Raw genomic sequence first — 15,420 nt, forward strand, 5'->3', positions numbered from 1 at the left:
CGTGCGTGTGTGTGTGTGCGCGCGCATAAACCCCCTCTGTCGGTCGTTGTCTTTCCCCAGCAGACACTGGTGGTTAAGTAGGCTTTAGCTATAGGTCTCCTTATATGGAGACTCAATATAAAGACTGAGTGTATGGAAACTTTTTAGTGCCAACATAAAAAAAGACCATATGAAATAATAATCATATGAATACATACAGATACATATAATGAAATGTTACTTAATCCTGCTTCCTTTATTGCAGGTCTTTTTTTTTAAACACAGGAGAGTTTATTTTGGAATGTCCTTTTTCACAAATCCATTTATCCCAATAGCCTATCATTTTATTTCATAGCAATGTCTTTCTGCTGTCAATCAAGACAAATGTGGCAGGTTCATTTATGTGGTTGGCTGTTCCTTTGGTCTAAATGGGCTGACAGCCAATCACATTACTGTCCATAAAAACCCATAAATTTGTTTAACAATTTCCTGTTCTAAATGTATTTCCATCCACTCTAGAGTCTAGATTTTAAAAATGCACAATAAAAAAAAAGATTCATCATGTATTTATGGAGCATTAAATAGATTTTTGCAGTTATAGGTGTTGTCATCATCATGGTGCATTTCTCCAACAACTACCATTTGATGACAGGAGTAATTGTGTGTAGAAAAACTGCACAGCTGCACAACTAGGACAGGCCTTTTCACAGCAGACATTCTGGCTTGTGGCAGTAGGAAACGCACAGGTGTTACTAATAACATTAACGATGGCTCTGCTCTGTTCAAGTGTCCTACAAGCCATGACAGTGTGACAGTGTGTGAGCCAGCATGCACAATACAAGGTCCCTGAACATGTAGCAGCTAAATGGAATTCAGCCATCATTAATTTTAGTATTTACAGCTGTGCTTTTCATACTGTGACATGACAAAATGTCTTATGTGGCCTATTGTTGTGCATTGAAACTGTATGAAAGTCATATTTACAGGTGGCCTCTTGACGACTCTAATAGTCATTGAGATTTGACACTAATTAAACAAACCTAAACATAAGAGCGATGTATGTTAAGAAGAGAGAAAAAAATATGATTGTGCATACATGTATGTATATAAATTTAGTTTTTAATGTTTTTTTAAATAATGTGTCTTTATGAGGTTTTCTGAATAAATGTAGTTCAATTATTACTTAAGTTTTAAAAAAGTTAGTCATACTAAAGTTGTAAATTTTAGTGAATGTTGGTCCTCTTTGAGGGCAGAGTATACTGCCCAGATAGCAAATTTGCTGTGGCCAAGATCCAGCCCACACCCGACACTTGCGGCACTTTCATCTGGCCCACATACCGTGTGGAACGATGGCACTTGGGCTCCTGTTTCCCAGATCTGGGCCACTAGCAAGCCATATGTCAACCAAGAACAAACCGGATAAACCAGAACTGGCCCACATCCAGAATACACATACCTGAGAGCACTGCATCTTTACCAAAAAAGGCCCACATTTGATTTGGGATATTTGGGCCATATTTGCTATTTTACATGTGGGCCATTTCAGGCTCACATCCATTTTGTCCAGCCCAGAAGAAGGCCAGCAGTACTGCATCATTGCCTATAGTGGCCCACACCCATATGCTATCTAGGTGTATATACAGTATACAGAATACATTTTTAATCCTTATACAGTAACCTGACTTTCAAGGCAGCCTAGCAAACGAAAAGAGTGATTTAAGAGTGGATCAGGCATTTGACACTTGACATAGAAGATAAAAAAAGACATGGCCTATCCAAATACATACGATTATCACGCAAAAATATTATGAATGTAGAAATCAGTAGATGGAGATTTCCACTGGCTCACGTTCTTCCGCTGAGTTGGACCAGTGAGTCAGTGCGAGTCAATGAGTCACAATATCAATCAGTCATTCTAGTGAGACACAGATGAATCTCTGTGCTGCTGTCTTTACTGCCCTTTCATTCATCGCACAGATCTTCACTGTTTAGTGCATCTGTATACTACGTGTAGATACATGCAAGTGGGCTGTAACTTGTGTGTGTGCGTGTTTGTGTGTATGTCGTGAATGGCTGGCATTAATACAGTTTCTATATACTGCAGGGCGATCATATCACAATACACTTCATTGTGGGTCAGTGGGTTAAAGTATAATGAATGGTGGAGTGACACTGAAGCATGCTGGTAGAAAACCACAAGGGTAACTTTGTGTTATGGTCCGCAGGAGGCAGGAAGTACATCATTTGAATAAGATGTATAGCTTTCATATATGAGAGAGAGGAAGCAAAGGGGAATCAGTCTACTGTACAATTTTGTGCTTACTAATATTGTTGTACATAAGAGATTCATAAAATATGTTGTTTCTAGTCGCCTTGGTTGACAGGGCTAAGAATTAGTGAGAGAAAACTCTCTGGTGGCTGTTAGAAGAACCTCATAGCTTTTCGGTGTACTTATTCACATGAAGCACAATCTCAGCTAATACTTTAAAAGATAGTCAATAGAAGTTTCTGGACTCCCTGTAAGCTGGCAAAATTAAAGCTAAGAGACACTGACACATGCTAAAGATGTGGTATAGAGGCAGGGACTCTTGTGCATTTGTTATATTTTTGTGAAAAAGCCGAAAATATTATGGAAAGAGATTTTTTTTTTTTAAAAAAAGGTGCTAGGAATGTACTCAAGCCAATCCTTTATATTTGGATGATTACCAAATATAATCATTATGAAATTCTTAGTTATAACTTAATTTATCTAGGAGAAGTTGCTCATAGAGATTAAGAGTCTCTTTTACAGGAGTGTCCTGGCCAAGACAGCGAAAGCACACAGAATATAAAACATAGTTTACAAAAAACATAGCGAAAAAACATAAACAACAAACTAATGTTAAAATTGATAAAATATGAAGAGAATAATCAAGGGCCAAACAGATCTTATCAGCAAGATCATGTAAAATTGATAAAAAAAAATGATGTGGTTGGTTTGTGGTTGTAGAAGTTTACATATTGTGTAGACTGTCTGGGAAGGAAAATATTTTTAACTCAGTATGAGGCCTGTTTCTTTCCTCACTGTACTGTAGATATATACTGATAAAATGTGAGATTTACTGTATGGACATTGTACCTGTAAATGGTGTCTAAAGGGGAGAATGATCATTTTCCGTGAACTTTGTATTGCTGCTTCTGGACTTTATCTGATAATGAATACAACATCTGAGTTGTCATGATAACCTGGAAGGAGTGATCTATATGTCCTGCAATATAGATTATTTATTGGACATAATGGGTTACCATAGGGACTTCTAGTCTTCTTCTAACTATAGGGCTTTTTTGTCCCTCCTGTTACAAGTATTAATGTGCATGTACACTTGTAAAATGTTGCAAATTTTCAACCCAGACCCACTCCTCAGCAGCTGAAGAAAAGAGGGACAGGCACAAACTGACACCAGTGAACTGATTTAATTACAAAGAGGAACCCACAGTGACAAAACAAGAACAGCTACATACAGGAAGTAACTCTCAGACTGAAACTGTGACAACTGAGCAGGATGTCAACCAGACCCGGAGATAAACAGAGTTATGACCAGGTGGCAGCATGTGGGTCTGCCACGTTGTTTTCCCTCTCGTAGACATCCGCAACAAGGCAAACATAAAGTTTTGGAGCCAACATGGCTACCGGTGAAAACAGCCAGCTATCTATTCAGTCGCTCTGGTGACAACAGAGGCCATCTTGTCTCCTTTTGGAAAGATGACAGTTATAATTTAAATGTGACTGACAGCGCATGCCAGAAGGAGAAAAAAAAATACAAACAAACCTTACACAAATATATAAAAATATGCCATTAGATTCATATCAACAATTGAGGGCCGTGGGTGCACTATTTACAGAAAAAAGGCAATATATACCAATATTTACAACAATAAAGACTTCGTCCACATATGGGCATGAGGAGGTTAGTTACAAGTTGCTTAGAGTTACAGTGATGATAGAATGAGTTTCATGTGATGGTGAGAGTGAAGTATAAATCTTCTGTTCCTTTAACTGGCACACAACATGCTTATTTCTCTCAATCAAATAGTCAAATGAGCATGGGGATCAGTTTTACTTCATATCTAAGAGTGTGTATGTGTGTATAAAATGAGGAGTCAGTTTAATTTCACTGGATTCAACACCAGAAATGTAAAAATATATTCTTAAGGCAAATATTTTTTCTGATTTTAAAGAAAATCTACTAAACTTCCTGAATCAGCTGAATTGAAAGTTATTTATTCAAACTATGTTAGTGATTTGTTGTAGGAAAACATGAGTATGGGTCATCAAACATACTTGTCATACTGTTTTCAGCCTAGGACACAAAGAAATTTTGTGACACCCAGAAAACACATTATTGACCATTGAGAGGTCATGACCCTCACAGTTTGAGAAACACTGCTCCAAAAGTGCAGGTACAAGCACAGATTGCACACAGATGTTGCTCTAAACACCCACAATTTTTTCTTTCATTGTTCACAGAAAACAGACTATTTCCATTCGGCAGGGCATTCACTCCCTCAGGCCCTACAGCCAGCATGGGTATACAGCATTTTCATAGGGTGAACCGACAGCTTTTGGCACTGAGAACATAATGTAAGAGTTGTTGTGAATCATACAGAACATAAAAAAACAAACACATCAGAACATGTCAGCTAAGTTTATGTTAGAAAACATTAAAGGAATAATTTGACATATTGAGAAATTAAATGTCTCAGAAGTTTTCCTTCTGAGAGTTATATGAAAAAATTGATACCACTCTCTGTCTGTCTAAATTAACATGTAATTTCAACACTTCTGTTTCTGTGTGAATTAAGCAAACGAGATGCAACATGTTAAATAGTGATTTTAGAGGTGCTACTAGGCAGAGTTGGTTACCTTTAGACAGAGCAGGCTTGCTGTTTCCCCATTTCCAGTCTTTATGCTAAGCTAAGCTAATTTGTTTCTAGCTATAGCTTGATATTTACTGTACTGACAAGAGAGTTGTATCAATCTTCTCATTTAACACTCGACAAGCATATTTCCCAAAATGTCAAACTATTCCTATAACGTTTGTTAAAACTTCCGAACTTTCCCCCATTGTACTCTTCACAGGCTACCAAAAGCTAACTGGAATTTCGCTTCAATTGTTGGCAGAAAATCACAAACAAGCTCCAAATAACAGAGCACTTGCGGAGGGCTCGCACACACAGGCCTTTCCATTTTACAGAGGCAAAAAGCTCACTTAGCTAGTAAGCGGCTATCATAACGGCAAGCTAATCCTCTTAACTGTTAGCCCTTCTCACAGTGGAAGAGTTAACCGAATGTTGATGCATTAAGATGTGGGAAAGCTGAGGTGAAGTGCCCAGATGGCTGGCAAGGTGGAGTGAGGCTTTCTAGGCTTGAAGGGATCAAAAACAATCACCGCTTAACCCCAAAGACTGAGGCTAAGGTGTGCGCAAGGACAAGTCAGAGTCATCCTTCACTTCCACAGACATCTGCTGTAGGACAGATGGAGAGCTGACTTTTCGCTGTATGTGTGTGTGCTTGTGTGTGTGTGTGTGTAAAATGGCTTAACTTTTAGCCTTCTGAAGGCACATGCAGGTGCTCAACATTTGTCCTTCTGACCTACTCTGTATCTTGTGCACTCCTTTTCCTCACAAACACACATCTGTCTTGTTTCCAATGACAATCAATATTGAAATCAGTGTTTGTGTGTATGTGTTAGTGCATTAGTGGCGAAACGATACTTTTACTTGTCAAAAATGCTACAATATGCATTGTGGAGTTGAAAAATTATTGAAATATCAAGCAAATCTTACCATGAGTGGACTGTATCATTATTCCCCTAGTTTCTGTTTGCCTGAGCCCAACAACGCCTATCTATCTATTCTGGTAATCAAGCAGGGGCCTCCTTGTTCTTCAACTCAAAAAAAAAAAAAAAGTGAAAGCTACATCTTCTATAAATTAAGTGCTGTAAAAGAAGGCGCTAAAATCAAAAACCATAAATACTGTACATAACCATCGGAGTTAACAGAGCCTGCTATAGAAATCAGCAACATCCGTCCTGATTTCCTTCTTGACTAGAGGAACGCTCAACAAATTGAAATTCCATGGCAAAAGAAATCCTTTCAGATCCCTTAATGTCAAAAACTTTAACACATAAAAAGCTTTGGCATAGTCATGTTAAGGAGGAATGTCTCCAATGCACTTTTTTCCTACCAGACAATGGGACAATGCATCATCTACGATTGTGTCATCTTAAAACTGGCTGAAAAAATTAAATAAGAAAAACAGATATGACATGATTATCTGTGGAAAAAACACATAGGATATGTTTTTCACAAATGACTACTGATTTATCGAATGAAAGGTTGTGAAATGAATGTGTGTGAGTGTATCCATGTGTTTATAGTCTTGTTAGATAGCCTTGCCACATATTGCACTTAAATCATATTCACTCTCTTTCTACGTGATCAAGGGAAAGGATGATTTTAGCAGTCTTGCATCTATAAGCACTGATTGAAGAGTCGATGTTTTTACATCCCTACTTTGCCCAGAAAGGTCTGATCTCAGATCTGCCATTAGGGTTTGTTACCCAGGCATGTGGCTGGCCAATCAGGTTTAAGGAGCCAAACCAGTTCCTCTTTTACTCCTTTAAAAGCTTGTAGACGTTAACTGAATCTTTCTGCTAAGCTTAAAATCAACACAAATTCCAAATTCAGAAATCCATCAAACTTCAGTCTGTGTTGGTATGTTTCACTTAATTTCCATTCATTAGATATATTTTGTTATGACATGTGATTAGCTGGAGGCTTTTTGTTTTCAGTTCAGGTTAAGATGAAGTGATGAGGCAGTAAAGGGTTGATGTCCAAGTCCAAAAAAACAAAAACAAAAACAGAGAAACATGCTTTACTCATGTCTCATTTCACTTAAATGTCTTTCAACTTCCTGTGCAATGGCATCCTGCAGAGTCCAAATCCTCTTCCGTCCATCTTTTCTTCACTTGTTCTCACCTCACGTCCATCTGTCAAGCTTGAAGATGTGCTCAATACATTTTTTTCCCTTCTCTGTCTTCTTCTGTCTCTTTCAGTGAGGGCTTGAGTGTAATGACCAAACGTAGAATACATCCAATGCCAAAAAAGCAAAAACACACACGCACTAACACCACTCAGTGTGGAACAACGCACGCCACCAGGAACATTAACACAAGAAAACTAGGTCCGAAGTGATCATATTCATTAGTAAGTCCAAGAGGGAGTTGACAGCCATATGCACATAGAGACTGGTGGACCGAGCAGAAGACTAAAACAACACCAAAAACTGTCCGATTGGGGGGAAATTACAGGACTTGCGCACTGTTCTCAGCAAGAGGGAGGTTGCGTCAGGTTGTTCAAACTGGGGACGATTGTCTCAGACCCTCCAAAGCAAAAGATGGTTGGTACTGTCGTCCCGTCCGACTGTTTCACTGCTATTGGTCAGTCTGAAGTCCTCATAGCCATCGCCGCCGGATATGACTAGATGATTGTTTTTTGGAGGGAGGTGGGCGGAGGCTCTGCGGCGAGCGGAGTCACGCCTTTGGAGGCTCCCGTCAACTGTGCTGCTGCTCTGGGACTGGTTGCCTAGGAAACAGAGGAGGGGAGGCACAAGAGAAGTTAACACTTCAGACTTGAAACTTTGATTCAGTTCAGGTGTTTTTCTGCTGCATAAGTAGAGCGCACATAAAAACAACAATAACTACCTGTGGAGTCAGGTGTAGGAGGAGGGAAGTTCATGTCAAAACCTTCCGGTAGTTCGATTGACGTGAGGAACCGAACGTGGCCCGTGTGTCCGTGAGCAGAGCCCATTGGCACCAAGGGGGATTTCAGTGTGCCAGCTCCAGTTCCTGAGGTCACTGCCGGGATCGCCAGTGTGAGAACCACCCCTGTGGAGAAAAACTAGCTTAAAATGTGCTTTTTGAGACCAAGGAAAAATATGGAGAACATGGCAAGAAGATAGTGATGATCCCAGTTTACATGAAACCAGATGAAAGCATAAATAAGATGTGATTAAGTCCCTCTCTATATGTAGAAGGTTTGCACTGCAAATAGTATTTTTAAAATCTGATTTGCATTTTCTTTCTAATTGATTTTATTCCTTTATTTAAAATCATAATTAACACCACAATTCACTTTTTTTTGATGAAAACTAAAAATAATTAACTATTTTGTATGCACATATTACTTTGATTTATTTTGATTTCTTTACACTAAAATTATGTTTTTACCTGCACTGGTGCCGATCCACAGCAGATCTTTACAGGCCAGCAGAGCTGTGATTCTCAGACAGGCGGCCTTGTGCTGTCTGATGATCGCATCTGCACCTGAATGGAGAAAAAGAAAATGGAGAATGGGATGGTGATCAGGGGAGAATGATGAGAGGGAAAAGAGGGTTGGGTTGGGAGGACAGTGCAAAGAGGGGAAAAAAGGTGAAGTTTAAAATTTAAGGAGCACTGAGAGGAAATGGACAGTTTGGAGAATTAAGTTAAAGACAGAAAAAATAAGAAAAAAGCTTCTGTATATAAGTTGCTGCTGACATCTAGTTTATATAATGTCAAGAATTTTCTCTATACAGGCATTTTTTGTATTAATTCTTGTCTGTATGCAGTATTTATGCTCATATAAAGTCAATACATGTTTACCTGCAAGCATCTTGTGTACAGCCGGTGCCACATCCACCTCTGTCAGGCTCTCCCAGGTTTGAGCGTGGTACAATTTGACATGCGCACTGCCCTGCAACGCCAACCACACACCCTGACCGTACGCCACCATGCACGTCACGCACCGGCTGCTGTCTGTGCCCACCTGGAACCAGTGCTGAGATGGAGGAAAGAGGTCAGATTCTGTGATCCACATCTTCACAGCTCATCCATCCCTCCAACTTCTCTCCATATGTACACACCATCCATCCCTCCACCTACCTCTTGTACCAGTGTAGTTGTGTTGATAATTAGGATTCTGTTCTGTGAGCCACACCAAAGCTTCCCTCCCACAGGAACCATTTTGGTGACAGGACTGCTGGGTGTGCCCAGAACTAATGTCTGAGAAGACTGAGGGTCCCAGAAACTTCCTGCAGATTGAGATTGACAGGGATTATATGGAGGGAAAAGGAAGAAAAAACAGACACATTTTTAAGTGGTTTTCAACTTTCTTCATCTACATTAACAGAGCAAAATCTTGAGCTGAATGCACTTTTGTCAGTATTTGGAACCTTGACTCCCAGTGGGTGCAGACTAGCAAGGCTATATGCTAGCAGCAGTTTGAAAACTGTCGCAGAGGAAAAAAAAAATCAACAAAAGCTTTACACTTCAGCTAGCACTGCAATGATTTTATTTAAATGAGCAAAAAACAGCCATATATCTGTCCTTCCTACCAACTCACCTGCTTCTCTCTGATAGACTATCACCTCTCCATTGGCCAACGACACAAACACTTTGTTGTCCAAATACCTGAAGGAGGCAAAAAAGGAGTAATGTGGAAATGATAAAGAAAAGAGAGGATTGAAGCAAAGCATACAAAGAACGACATAACGTACAATATATAACACATTTTTTGCAAAATCCTCATGTATGTTTCACAAGAAAATATACAGATAGCAGAGAGAAGAAGTAGAGACAGAGCTCAACAGCAGACAAACCTAATAAGACACATTTAAAACCGGTCGCATCAAATGGATATCCATCCCCTTTTCTCTCCCAACTGCCCTATCTGAGTATAATACAGGATAAATTGCAGTAGTAATTTTGCCTTTGAAGACAAAGTTGTGTCCAAGAAGGCAGACTCACAGTATACATAGGATGGAAGCTGAGTGTTGTATCTTCATGCTGTTTTTACGGTTGCGGATGTTGTCTGAGGACTGGTACACATGGATGCTAACAGAAACAGAGAAAATTAGGTGATGAAATCAGTGCACCAACAAACAAGGAAGTTGTGAGTGTGATTATGTAGGTTTAATTTATAAAACCACACACCATCCATCTTCTGTGCCGAGCCACACGGAGCTCTGGTAGGCCTCTGGGTCGATGCTGAGCAGGTCCTCCAGGCTTGCTCTGGTAAACGAGCCCCGGGAGGAGCGGCGCATGGCGCGGCCGTCCATGGGGCTCTCTGTGTGAGCACGGCCTCCTCCACCAACTCCTAACATCCCTGGAGCTCCATAGGAACTTGCCACCGGGAACTCCTGTTCCTCCTCACTGCTGGTGGTCTCTGTAGCCATGTCTTTGGAGCCTGGACCCTCGTCATCTTTGGGGGGAGATGAAAGAGGGTGTGAGAGCTTGAAAGAGACAGCGAGGGTGTATATTTGAGTGTGGGACTGGGGTAAACATTATACGACTGTTTTTACTCACTGCCATAGCTGGATGATATGGTGGAGTGACTGGCCTGACTCTGTAGGGTAGAAGAAGGGCTGGGTGAATCCTCATCATCAGTGTCATCGCTGTCAAATGGGACAAGCTCCGCCCCTGGTCCTGGAAATGATCAATTGATCAGTCTACATACATGCTGTGATTTTCATGTATGACGGAAAACTGCAGTACATACAGGTAGAATCCGAATAATTGAATTGAGAAACACGTTTGTTTAGCAGATTACAAGCAGACTTCTTTTAAAAAAAAACAAACCTGTGGGTTGCTCCGTCAGCTCTAGCGATGAGTGAGAGATAGATATATGCAGCTGCTGCTGGGTGTGGCCAGGTGCTGCGGGGGGAGGGGCAGACTCGGATCCACGCTCCCTAAGAGGTGAAGAGAGATTGATTAATGGCACATCGGTGAGGTCAGGAACATAGTCAATGAACCACCAGGTGGCACTACAGGGTGATATTAAAGCATCTGCTTAAAGAAACTAATGTTTGAGCTCAGCACACTATAAATCACATACTGACTGTAGAGTTAAATGCAAGCTGTTCATTTACATTACAAGAATTAGAAACAAACACTCTAAGCTAATTTCCTGACTGACTTGTGAAAGATGGTAGGTTTGGATGCTTAAAAAAGGAAAAACAATCTTCCATTGATGAGGAAAAGGAGATTGAGGACACTCCAAATTAGGTTCAAAGATATAGTGATGAAAGCAATGGGACATATTCTTGTTTCACTTTTCATAATCAGACAAAGACATAAACAGACAAAGAGAAATAAGGCTTAACCTATTGTGGACTGCCTAGGATCTTTTTCCCCAAGGTGAAAATTATTATTTGTCAAGGTAGCCACTCCACTTGTAGTCTATAGTCTAAAACTATTTCTGTTCAAGCTCTGTTTTCATTTCATCTCAGACTTGAGATGTGCAATAATTAGTTTTAAATTACTTTACAACTCAATGTAGCACATGAGTGGGGAGAATGAATCCAACAATTTTGAGTTATAACTGCAGTTTGACTTTAAAGCTTCGTAAACAACTTAAGTTTTGTGTGTGTGTGTGTGTGTGAGTGTGCACTGACCTCCCCTTCAGTCCTGGTACAGCAGCAATACAGATGATCCTCGCTGAGCAGACAGCGATGCAGGCCTCCACTGTAGGCTCATCTTTGATGTTCAACAGACACACCTGGAGAAAAAAACGTCACCACATCAATCAAACTGCTTCAAAATTCAAGCTTTTACCTCCAGCAGAGAGCACATGGAACAATCTGCTAGCCTCTCATTTACATACTGACTGATTTGTCGATTATTGGTACATATATTTTATATTTTCTCACCTGTCCCACATATCCATCACTGTTACACACCCACACCTCACAGCCACTGTCAGGGCAGCTGTGACTGGGAGAGGCACATGAAAACTGGAGACAAAAAAACAATACATGAGTGGAGATGACTTTAATATCTCTGTAAGGAACAGTCTTTTACCTTCACATATACACACTTTATATAGAGTTAATGCTCTCACCTGCATTCCACTACGTGTCTTCATAATGGGAATGGCCTTCAGGAACTCAGGGTCCCACTGGTCCTTATTCATAGCTAAAACACACAAGGAAAAATGCAACGGTGCACAGATGTTAAAATGACACCATTGCATCCCCAGGCTGCTACTACTTCTGCCATCTTATTAGCAAGCCACAGTAAATAATGTTGTGTCTGACTATAAATCTTTTTCACAGACCTAGCTTCTTCTTGGCTTCCTCAAAGGCCTGTTCAAAGTTGGAGCGAGCGTCAGGTGAGGTGAACTCAAAGATGAAGGTGTTCTCAGCGGAGACTGTGGTAAACTCCAGCTTGGTGGGCAGGAACGTCATACTGAAGGCCAAAGACTGTTTCTCTGACAGCTCCCTGTGCACCGAGGCCATCAGATCCTTTATCGCCTCATCTAGGGACTGAGAAAGACGGAGGTATGGAGAAGAAGAGAAAAAGAACAGATAAAAAAAAAAAATTACTAAACGTCCAGTTTCTCTAATGGCTCATGTTACACCTGTACTGGGAAGGAGCATTAACAACTGACCAATCTGCAGGAGGATCAACAAAATTATAATATAACATATTGAACATATTAATAACATATTGATTTGAAGAAACCAAAATTTAAAAATAAAGGAAGTAATGCAACACAATTTCTCCTTGTGTACCTCACTGTTGATCATCAAATTAAAACAATTTATGCGACTCTCACAAAGTTGGTTTATTAAATTACAGACAAGATAAAGAATAGAAGAAGAAAGGATGGGTTGAGGTAAAAATAAACATGTACCTTCAGTCTGTGTGTGTGTGTGTGTGTGTGTGTGTGTGTGTGTGTGTGTATGTGTCAGTATGCAGTACCTGGTGTGGGAAGCTGATGGTTTCAGACAGTTTGCTGATCTGACCCAGTGTACTAAGATCCTCGTCTAATCGGCTAATCATCTTCTGGATGCTCTCCTTGTTTGTTGCCTGAGCGGAGCCTGGCACAGAAAAGCACAAACAGTCAGAGAAATAGTTTCCTTAAACTCCCCCCCCCCCCCATATTTCAATTAAACGGTTAAAGAACTGCAAACTATAATGATAAAAACTAAACATCTGTAAGTTAACCAGCATATTTCTATATCTAATATTTATGCTGATGAATGAGTTGACAGTGAGGTTGACTTGATAGATCAAATCTGATTAACTAATTTCAGACTTGGGGTCTCCACCAATGAAAATTTTTTTAGATAAAAGATATTTGAAATTACACAGGGTAATAAGACTCGTACTAAAACAAAGGAAAGAAAATAAAACAAAAATGTGATCTTAACAAGAAGCCTTACTTTTCACCACCTCCACGTCCTCTAGAGGAAGCTTCCACAGGAACTTGTATTTACTGGACGTATCAATCACACTCGCAGCAGAGTATCTGAGAGTGAAAGAGACAGATGAGGACAAAAAAAAAAAAAAGATTGTCAAAAAATCTGTATATCCATTGTTAAACACCAGGGGGCAGCGTGGTTAGGAAACTATTTTGACAATGTCTGTGTTTGTGCATGTCCCCCCACGCCCCTGTAAGTGTGTTTATGTTTGTGTGTCAGTGGACTGCATACAGGCTCATGGAGCTGCGTCTTAACGAGCCAGACTTCCTCTTGAGAGTGGTGCAGATGATTAGATCACTGAAGAGGAAGAGAGAACGGTCCTTCTTCCCGCCCACTGTCTTCTACAGACAGACAGAGAGAGAGAGGAAGCAAGTCTTAACTTGGTAACAATCAAAGTTACAATACAGTATCAGCAAAAGTTAAAGTTTGCGAAAAAGTGCACAAGGTATTATATCATGGTATTGTTCTATATTTTCCAAAGGATGAATCTCAAAATGATGACACCAGTGTATTTATTTCATCTGTCAATTCAAAAATGATTTCTTACCGCCTCCATGACAATTTCCTGTCTCAGAAACTTCCTCTGGGGGTTCAGAATCTAACATAAATAAACACAGGGAAGGGTAATCATCACTTAAGTCCATAAATATGTGTGTAAACTGTGCCACATCCCACTCTTTTTGAAGGAAATCAACTATCATAGCTGTGTAAAAGCTACAACCATTGGGAAACAGGAGACTTTCTTCTGCCCCACAATCACTTGAAACTTACAGCACAATTCAGATGAGTGAACAGCTGCTATAAACAGATGTTTATCCTCATAAATATACTGTATAATAAATATCTCACATGTTCGACACCCTCTATATGCGCCTCGATCTCCTGGATGACTCTGGCCTCCCTCTCCGCCTCCTCAGCGGAGCGACGGCCCTTATTGATCTTCTCAGCCAGTCGTTTGATGTCCCTCTGGGCGTCCAGCAGGAAAGAGTGGTCCGGGTGGTCCTCTTGAGTGTGCTTGAGCAGGTCCTACACACAACACAAACATATTCAGGCTCTTTTACACAAGCTTCTTACAGTATACAGAAAAAAGACTGTTATCTTTTGAGATAATTCACCTTAACCAGCAGCTCATATCGAGGGATCCTCTGAACCGGCTTAATCATCAGATCACCCAGAGCCTGCTTCTCCTTGTTCTCACGCATGTTTTGCTGTTGAAACAAAAGATAAAAGAAAGATGGAGATAGGGCGTGGATATGAGAGAGTGAGAGAAAATAACTGAGACTGAAGTGAGCCCCAGATGATTGATGAAATCAGGTCAGTGTTGCGCTTCATTTCCCCAGCACAAGATGGCGCAGCAGTTTCACTGTCAAAACCCTGCCTGGCGTTAAGTTCTTTGTGGTGGTAAACTGAGAGCAGGACCAGGACATGACGGGTTTTTGTGGTGCCTGATTACATTTCTGCATCTGAACTCTTGCCTCTGCAGCCAGCTTGTGCAGTTTTTCCCATACATGTATTTCTGGTGGCACACCGCAGTATCAAAGTATACAACAGTGGTCTACCAAATTTAACTGGACATAGTGCCAAAACATCCCCAGGTTTTTAAGTGGAATTATCCGGTTGAGTTGGTTTAATGAGAGGACTTGTAGAACATTTCATGGACAATAATTTGTACTTACATACAGCTCCAGAAACAGGAGCGACCCAGATAAATACAAAAAACTAAGTACTGAAATATAAAATCTTTGTCTCTGGCATCGTGAGAACAATTGAGATCCTCCAGAGCTAAAAAGCAGAGGAAGAAAACATGTTTCTTAGATAAAATCTGATACCGTTTGGATCAGGAATTACATTATTAAGTGGAAATCTTGATTTGATTTTAATAGGTTGGTGTATTTCCATTTTGATTCATTCATTTATAACCAAGCACATAACTCTGGATTCATAAGACTGATCCCAAAATCCTGTAAGTGTAGAACAATCAAATATCTATCTTTGAAAGACAAAAACTTCTGGGAATACCAGCATGAACAAACAGGAGGAACACAACCACAGTGGGTATACAGTGGATAAATTCCTCTTAGGAAATGTTATGTTTATGTGTTTCTTTTGAGAGTTTCAGGCTGTAAAAAGCTGGTTAAAATGCCTTTCCACTAGAT

The 15,420-nt window shown here is 40.2% G+C and overlaps 1 protein-coding gene across 2 annotated transcripts in view; it reads right to left on the reverse strand.

The window, feature by feature from the left end:
* Positions 1–3,413: 3,413 nt before the first annotated feature.
* The window catches only part of LOC122984674 (rho guanine nucleotide exchange factor 17-like), a 74,418-nt gene continuing 62,411 nt past the window's right edge, over positions 3,414–15,420 (reverse strand). For both annotated transcript variants that reach the window (XM_044355264.1, XM_044355262.1), the window contains 20 exons: positions 14,380–14,472; positions 14,114–14,290; positions 13,812–13,862; positions 13,496–13,605; positions 13,226–13,311; positions 12,762–12,880; positions 12,115–12,322; positions 11,899–11,972; positions 11,708–11,791; positions 11,453–11,556; positions 10,638–10,747; positions 10,365–10,484; positions 9,993–10,260; positions 9,807–9,893; positions 9,403–9,470; positions 8,943–9,091; positions 8,664–8,838; positions 8,250–8,345; positions 7,725–7,907; positions 3,414–7,605 (listed from right to left, as the gene is read on the reverse strand). In XM_044355264.1, coding sequence (XP_044211199.1) covers positions 7,397–7,605; positions 7,725–7,907; positions 8,250–8,345; positions 8,664–8,838; positions 8,943–9,091; positions 9,403–9,470; positions 9,807–9,893; positions 9,993–10,260; positions 10,365–10,484; positions 10,638–10,747; positions 11,453–11,556; positions 11,708–11,791; positions 11,899–11,972; positions 12,115–12,322; positions 12,762–12,880; positions 13,226–13,311; positions 13,496–13,605; positions 13,812–13,862; positions 14,114–14,290; positions 14,380–14,472 — 2,571 coding nt within the window. In that variant the 3' untranslated portion in view covers positions 3,414–7,396. The remainder of the gene's footprint in view (positions 7,606–7,724; positions 7,908–8,249; positions 8,346–8,663; positions 8,839–8,942; positions 9,092–9,402; positions 9,471–9,806; positions 9,894–9,992; positions 10,261–10,364; positions 10,485–10,637; positions 10,748–11,452; positions 11,557–11,707; positions 11,792–11,898; positions 11,973–12,114; positions 12,323–12,761; positions 12,881–13,225; positions 13,312–13,495; positions 13,606–13,811; positions 13,863–14,113; positions 14,291–14,379; positions 14,473–15,420) is intronic.

Source organism: Thunnus albacares, chromosome 6 (genome assembly GCF_914725855.1).
Source record: "Thunnus albacares chromosome 6, fThuAlb1.1, whole genome shotgun sequence".
Classification (NCBI taxonomy): Eukaryota; Metazoa; Chordata; class Actinopteri; order Scombriformes; family Scombridae; genus Thunnus; species Thunnus albacares.